Below are 8,155 nucleotides of genomic sequence, written 5' to 3'. Positions count from 1 at the left end.
ATGGTTTGATTCAACCGCCGTTCCACGGTGAGAATTTGTCAAATTTGATGCTGCAAAACGTATCTCCTGAAAACCTCAAAACTCATGCAACATTTGTTTCTTGTGCTTATTGAAAATCCAAACCAAGCTATCATTGTTGTATATAAGCTCCAGTTGCACAGTTCAATATCTGCAATACGATCATGTTTATATTTTAAGTCTTGGCAGTCGACAAACACCAAATTGTATAGAAACCGGAAAATCCAGCCCATATAAAAGGGCCATTCATACTTTGCACGGATGCTCAGATTACAACGCTTTCAGAATTCAGATACATACAAGCGGCACAGTCCAAGCCAAATATATAACTATCAGCTCTTCCAGCCACGCACAACAAACCAATCAAGTTTGACAACCCATCTCACGAACCAGGTGTCACGACAGACACAGCGTGCTCGCACATGGATTGGAGCCACAACATACAAAGGGGGGAGCCTATCCCCAAGAAGACTTCAGGTCCGATGGAAACAAACAAACGTATCATGCAAATCTGCCACACATATCTCGAGAAATGGAGGGGACATAATTTGAGACTAGGTAACGACGAGGAACTTGTGAAACCCTAGAAGCACTTCCGGTGAACAATTGCCGGGCCAGACTCGTCGTACTCCTCCTTCGATATCCACATCTGGTAAATCAGTGGCACATAATAACAGAATTCAGAAGTGATTTCATTTCGGCGATAATAGAGTTAAAAGAAATGAAGTGCTGCAGCTGAAACAAATATAGAAAATACATACCTGTTGGAAAGTGCTGAGCGAGGCTAGGATCGACCCTCCTATCCAGACACTGTACTTCCTCTCAGGCGGTGCAACGACCTTGATCTTCATGCTGCTTGGTGCAAGGGAAGTGATCTCCTTGCTCATACGATCAGCGATACCCGGGAACATAGTCGAACCACCACTGAGCACAATGTTACCATAGAGGTCCTTCCTGATATCCACGTCACACTTCATGATTGAATTGTATGTTGTCTCATGGATTCCAGCAGCCTCCATACCAATCATCGACGGCTGGAAGAGGACCTCAGGGCACCTGAATCTCTCTGCACCAATGGTGATTACTTGTCCATCAGGTAGCTCATAGCTCTTTTCAACTGAAGAGCTGTTCTTGGCAGTTTCCAACTCTTGCTCATAGTCAAGGGCTATATATGCTAGCTTCTCCTTGATGTCCCTTACAATTTCTCGCTCGGCTGAGGTTGTGAAGGAGTAACCCCTCTCAGTGAGAATTTTCATGAGGGAGTCTGTGAGGTCCCGACCAGCAAGATCCAAACGAAGAATGGCATGAGGAAGGGCATATCCTTCGTAAATGGGCACAGTGTGGCTCACACCATCACCAGAGTCGAGTACAATACCTGTAGATTGAGAAAGTAAACAAGATAAGGGAAAAAAAAGAAAAAGAGGAAACTTCAGCCACACCATGTAAACAATTAAGTTTAACTTCCATATTTTATTCTTGATATATTATACTTATTTTTTTACTGAATTCATATCAACATACAGACTGAGGTGGTAAACACACATGCAGTGTATCTGAGTTGTGCAATCTCATGACTCATGAGCAAGAATAGAAGATAATGATGAGGTGGCTTCGTATGACCTTGACAATAGCCTCAGATAAACAGTTGACAACAGCATATTGGGATCAAAGAGATGATGCTAGCTAGAACTATGAAACTGAATCAACGCCAAACTAAAGGAAGGATCAGGTCATACCAGTAGTACGCCCACTAGCATAGAGTGAGAGCACCGCTTGGATTGCAACATACATGGCAGGAACATTGAAAGTCTCAAACATAATTTGGGTCATCTTCTCCCTGTTGGCCTTTGGGTTCAAAGGAGCCTCGGTGAGCAACACAGGGTGCTCCTCTGGGGCAACACGAAGCTCGTTGTAGAAAGTATGATGCCAGATTTTCTCCATGTCATCCCAGTTGCTCACAATACCGTGCTCAATCGGGTACTTGAGCGTAAGAATACCTCTCTTGGACTGTGCCTCATCGCCAACATATGCGTCCTTCTGTCCCATCCCTACCATGACACCAGTGTGGCGAGGACGGCCAACAATGCTAGGGAAAACCGCCCTTGGTGCATCATCGCCAGCAAAACCAGCCTAAAAGACAGACATAATTAGTGGCATATTTGGAAGTAAAGGTTGTCAAAGTCAGGGACGGGGGCTGACCTTGACCATTCCAGTGCCATTGTCGCAGACAAGAGGCTGGATGTCCTCACCATCAGCCATTTCTACAGAACTGCTGCAAGTGGCATATGGATAGAATCATATATCGCTCAGTGATGAGAGTGTTTTGGTTCACTATGTGGTTGAAAAGGAACAGTGGATTTGAATGTGCATGCTAACTGAGAGCGGTAAATTCAATTTATACAGAAAAGTTCGCACAAGGACAACAGTTTCTGATGCATCTGAAATTTGCAACATCACATTCAGGGGCAAGCCCAGTAAAGGGGCACCCAATATTTTTATTTTTATGTTTTAATTTTTTTTACAAAGACTTTCGGAGCTAGGAGGGTGCCATAGCACCGCCACCCGCGTGCGTCGAGATGTCACCGCTGTTGTTGCCGGTGAATCACCTCACCACCTCCAAGGAGTGCAGATCCGGACTCATGGAGTGCGGATCCGTGCCCCTGGCAAGTGGATCTTCACCCACAGCACACCACGCCACGGATCCGGCCATACCGCACCAGATCGAGGCCGGCGCCACCGCTGAGTCGCCGTCCGGCAGGACATCGTCCACGCAAGAGACAGCGACGACGACGGCAGCTTGTCCAGGGAAGCGTCCTAGCTGGCGCAGGCACGAGGAGACAAGCACGCTTGGGGGGAGAACGCGCGAGGAAAGCAGAGAGGCATCGCCGCCGCCATCCTTGGACCGGCGCCCAGGCGACGGCGAGGTTGGGAGGAGCGAGGCGAGCGAACTCTTGCGGCGGCAGCGCGGACTCCGCCCGTGTCGCCCCACAAAGGACTTCGCACAGCACGAAGGGAAGAGAAGAAGAGGGAGTACCTGGGTGCTCGTCGCCGGCGAAGAGACCAACGAAAGCCTCAGCACGTGGCTTAGGGCGGCGGCGGCGGCCCAGAGCGAGAGAGGTGGACAGAGCACCAGGAAGGATAAAATGCAGTGGACGAAAGGGGAATGCAGGTGGTATATGCATCGACGGCTAGTCTAAAATACTCATTCCGAATAATTATGAATTTTTTAAATAAAATGAGCCGATCAAATTTGGACTGAAAAGTTAAACGAATTATAATTTAAAACGAATGGAGTATTTTTTTAAGGAAAAAATAGTGCACTCGTCTGGACTTGCTTGTGGCCAGCACATACATTAACAAGGTGTCTTAAAAATGATGTATCTTTCTCTAGGTATTCCTGCCTCACGCGTGAAATGGATATTTGTTTCCCTCTTCCCTCACTTCTGCGTCACATGCGAAGCACACATTTAGGGCCTGTTTGGTTCGTGGCTAACTATGTCACACTTTGCCTAAGGTTAGTCGTTCGAATTGAAGAACTAAACTTAAGCAGAAATGTTAGGCAAAGTATGGCAAGTGAGGCTACGATCCAAACATGCCTTTATAACTCTATCCCTCACCTCTCGTTTGTTAACTCACCCAACACGACAGTGTGTAGGTCTATTCATCTTTCTCTCCTTCTTGTTTATGAGTGGGTCGTTACTTTATAGATTGGTTGTGAGAAACCACTCAATCCCAACACGATAAGAGGCCTCACGCAACATAGCACTCTCATGTAGTAACATCCTGCTAGCTAAAAGAATTGTGCTCCTTTTTAACTCATACCATGTTTGGCCTTTTAGTTAAGATAAAATGAAATGTTTTTCTTGTATGTTTAATATTTGGTATATGGACTATATGTTTTGTCGGGGAAATGATCCTCGGTCCTTGGGACCCAGCGGTCAGTGAGCGTACTTAGGAAAGAGCCCCCGATCCCTGGGGCCCATTAGTCAGTCAAAAAAGGCAGGTGTACCAGCCCTGGAAGGACCCGCCCCTGGTCGAACCCCGTGCCACCGAGCTCAGGGTCGGGCGTGGCGGAGCTTAACAAGGGGGGATGGGCATGTCAGAAGGGAACCACTTGAGTGGATCATGTGCCCACCGCCAGACTGACCTACCATAAATGACTGACTGCATTAACCATGCCTAGCACCGAGCCACAATGTGGGCACTGGTCCGCTTCCCACTCATGACCTACGGAGCCATCGGGTCGCATAGCGCTCATGACCTACGAACCCCTGGACTCCGGTGTATTAATGGCAAGCCCTCCCCTCGGCCTGCGGCGCACTTATGACCTATCGGACTAGGCCTGAGTGCGCAGACCTCCCACGGGGCACAACACGACGGGCCGCGTCAAGCCCCAGGCTACGGTAGCCAAGGCTTAGCATAGCCCGAATGATGGTGCATGAGACCATCGTCGCCCTCATGTCATACACCACGATAAATGTGCGATAGCCAGGCAGCCCCAGGCCCCGCGAGTACGTGTGGTCTCACCCGGGGTAAACCAATATGACTCCTTCCCAGAGAAGACACCGCTCGACCCCTCTCCCGGCCTATGAAAGGGTGAGGCTCGCCTCAAGGCGAGGGGACAGAGAGGCAACCGAACACCTTCAAACGGAGAAGAACCCACAAGGACAAACAAGAGGAGGAGCGCCGACGAGGACCAGGAGGTTGGAGCCCCGCCAAGCCAAGACTTAGCTAGGACTCAACCTTGTAGCTTTAAGCTCCACTTCCACCTTGATAAGATATTTGGGAGCCTCTCCTCCCTCTCTCGACTACTTGTAACTCCTACTACGAGTTTTATCATTAATGGTGTCGGTAGCGCAAGCCACCAATGACTAGAAGTAGGGACATTCTGCCCAAACCAGTATAAATCTTGCGCCATCCGTGCACACCCTCTAAAGCCCGGAACGCGCACAAAAAATTACTTGTTGGAGCAAGGTACGAAACACCGATAGTTGGCACGCCAGGTAGGGGACTTGCGCGTTCCGCGACAAGATCATCCAAGCTCCGGATGGCTAGCAACGATAGTGGCGCGGTCTGGACTCCAGGGACGGACATTCGCTTCGAGAGTTTGGATTTTGTCGTCAAAAAAGGAGAGATGACGAGGGCCTCAGAAGCCTAGTCTCCCTTGGCAAGCGACTTCCTCGACGTAGCTGGAAGTCTCGGCGACCTCCTACTCGACCCACCTCAAGAGTACCATGGGTCGCACGGCTCGCCACCACCCAATTGTACTGAGGTAGTGGGAGTACTGGACTGCGTCCAGGACTCGTTCCTGGATATCCTCTTGTCAGGGTCAAAAAACGGACTCATGTCCCTACCTAGCGAGGCAAGCTGCGACCCTAGTCAGGAATGCCTTGCAGCCAATACCATGGGAGGTCACTTCCCCCGGGTGGGGAGCCTAGGCGAGAACTCGCCCAGCATCATGGATCACACGGCAGTGTCCTCCCCTCCTCAGCTCAAATCGCCTCCCTAGGAGTTGCCGCTGGGCCAAGAACTTTAGAAAGCAAGGAGAGGGAAGAAACAAATCGAGTGATGAAGATCAACACAAATGAACACGGTGATTTGTTTCCCGAGGTTTGGTTCCAAAGAACCTACTTCTCGTTGAGGATGGCACAAAGGTCGGGTCTATTTCAACCCTTCCCCTCTCTCAACCGATCACTTAGACCGATCGAGTGCTTCTTCTTAATCACACTGGTCACTAAGACCCCGCAAGGATCACAACACAATTAGGTGTCTCTTGCTTGCTTTACAAATCACTTAGAATGTTTAGAGAGAGATGAAGAAAGCACGATTAAAAGCCAAGCAATAAGAAAGGACACAAAATCACACTCTCTCAAGTCACTAATCGCTATTGATCACTAGACACAATTATGGAACTTGAAAAGATTTGGAACCTTGAATGTGTCTTTGGTTGAAGTGAATGCTCTTGTATTGAATGAGAGTGAATGAGAGGCTTGGATTAAGTGAATGGAGGTGGTTGGGGTTGTATTTATAGTCTCCAACCATTTTATAGTCGTTGCTCCAATTCTGCTGAACGCGGAGGGTCCGCCCTTGTACATCAACGGCTGAAATCGCAACGGTCAGCAATAATGACTATATCAACGACTATAAGTGCATTAAATATGTCGTCAGATTGTCAGACAGAGCAGTCGCGGACGGTCCAGCTGTGCACCCCGGACTGTCCGCGGGGACGCTAAAAATGAATTTTACCGAACCCGTCACCTTCGGGGTTTTCTAATTTTACAACGACCGGACGGTCCGCGCTTGAGGTTGGACGGTCCGCGCCTAGTCCCGGACGGTGCTCGCTTCTCCTTCGGACGGTCCGTAGTGTTAACATATGTTTTTGCAGAGTTCCTGTCCGAGGCTCACCCTATTGTCGCGGACGGTCCGCCGCAAGGGCCCGAACGGTCTGCACATATGTGTTTTTCCAAAAAGCTTCTCCTGTCTGGAATAATCTACGGTATTCCGGACAATCGACTTAGAATAATTATAGATAAACTTATTCACCTGAGAAATGATCAACTAGACAAACTAGTTAGTACATAAGGTTTGTGATGGTCGTCAAACACCAAAATCGATTATAGGAAATGTTAAAGTCATTTCCCTTTCAAAGTGCTTAGGCAGTATTTAGTTTTATAATTCAAACTTGTCCTCTAAGAGAGATCCAAATATGGAAACTGGACCTATATAATCCTCGCATATGTGTAAGACTATACCCTATGCAAAGTTGATTTCAAGCAATAAACAAATTTGTCCTCTAAAATCATGTCACTTGATCTCTTGTTTTGATTGTATTTGGTTTTTCCTTCTTTGATTGTTTCTTTGGATTTTGAGTTTTAGCATTTTGGGATTGGTTTGATTGTTTAGGTACTTGAAAAGACATTTGATGAACATTCGTGCCACGTGAATTTGGGCAGATTTACCACAAGCACCACGAAAAAATATCAACCTTCATAGCGATTTTCAGAGGTTGATGTATCATTTTTCTAGAGATGGGTTTTGAGGTCGATGGAGTTCTAGTAAGTTTTGGGTGCTGATGCTCTAAGAGCAGTACACTGCAAAATTTTAAATAATGATCGGAATTGATTTAAACCGTAAGTGAATTTTTTTTCTTGAAAATTATAGCTACCCCTCGTGCATATCGGACACATCAGGTGCCCAGCATTCAAACTTTTTTGATTTTGGAAGTAAAATTTGGTGTGAACCTTCTTTAAGATGTTTTTGTGTTAATTTTCACAATTTTTGGACACCGATCGATTTTGCTATTTCCCTCCCATAACTCCGGTTTTTCTATTTTCTCCCAAAACTCCGGTTTTTCTATTTTCTCCCAAAACTCCTCGTTTTAAAAACTATTGTCAGGTTCATATATGTATGACATGCACCGGACTGTGACAGTGAAATTAGAATTTCACTAGCTCGTTTAGATTCCGCATGGGTAGTTTTAGGCTATCTTCGAGGGTCTGTTTCTGGATTGAACTGATCCGTTGAAACTGTGGACTGAACATTTATTCTGAATGCATCTGTATTCTACAGGCTGAAGCAGAAGAAAAATTTTGTACCAAAAGTATAGGTTAGGCTAGTCCTGCCAAATCTTGTGAGCAAGCAGATTCCAGGGCTCATGTGTATGATGATTTGTTTCAAGTATTCAACCAACGCTGTAAGTAGACACGGACAGGGAACAGTGTTCCAATGTGAGATTTTGTCAAATTCGGAGCTGCAAATCGTATCCTCGAGTGTCCTGAAAACCTCAGACTGTCAGCTAATACTTCGGTTCTCCCTCTGATTTTTTTATACTTGACGTTTCTTAGTACAAAATTGCACTAACCAGCGTCAAATAAAAAAATGGTGTAGTAAAATTGCACTAACCAGCGTCAAATAAAAAATGGTGGTAGTACTTGACATAAAATGCAGCAGAGGCTACTCTTCTAACACTTGTTTTCTGGTTGTTAAAAAAATCCAAACTAGGCTACCATTGTTGTGTAACCACCGGTTGTCAAATATCTGCACTACGTCACTGTTTATATTCCAAGTCTTCACAATTGGCAGCAGCTTACTCATCCACATCCCCATATTCAAACTCTACTCTGTGAACAATGCAATC

The 8,155-nt window shown here is 46.6% G+C and overlaps 1 protein-coding gene across 2 annotated transcripts; it reads right to left on the bottom strand.

Moving 5' to 3' along the window:
• Positions 1–207: 207 nt before the first annotated feature.
• On the bottom strand, positions 208–3,457 carry LOC103635981 (actin-97). 2 transcript variants are annotated; one of them, XM_008658342.3, is made up of 5 exons: positions 3,053–3,457; positions 2,218–2,290; positions 1,755–2,148; positions 780–1,393; positions 208–667 (listed from the first exon to the last, which is right to left on the bottom strand). In XM_008658342.3, the coding sequence occupies exons 2-5, from the start codon at positions 2,275–2,277 to the stop codon at positions 602–604; spliced, it is 1,134 nt and encodes a 377-aa protein (XP_008656564.1). In that variant the 5' UTR covers positions 2,278–2,290; positions 3,053–3,457; the 3' UTR covers positions 208–601. The 2 variants fall into 2 exon arrangements, with proteins under 2 accessions (XP_008656564.1, XP_008656565.1); XM_008658343.4 differs by having other exon boundaries at positions 2,218–2,287.
• Between the last annotated feature and the right edge of the window lie 4,698 nt (positions 3,458–8,155).

This window comes from Zea mays, chromosome 8 (genome assembly GCF_902167145.1).
Source record: "Zea mays cultivar B73 chromosome 8, Zm-B73-REFERENCE-NAM-5.0, whole genome shotgun sequence".
NCBI classification, from domain to species: domain Eukaryota; kingdom Viridiplantae; phylum Streptophyta; class Magnoliopsida; order Poales; family Poaceae; genus Zea; species Zea mays.
This window is presented reverse-complemented; position numbering and strand designations above follow the sequence as displayed.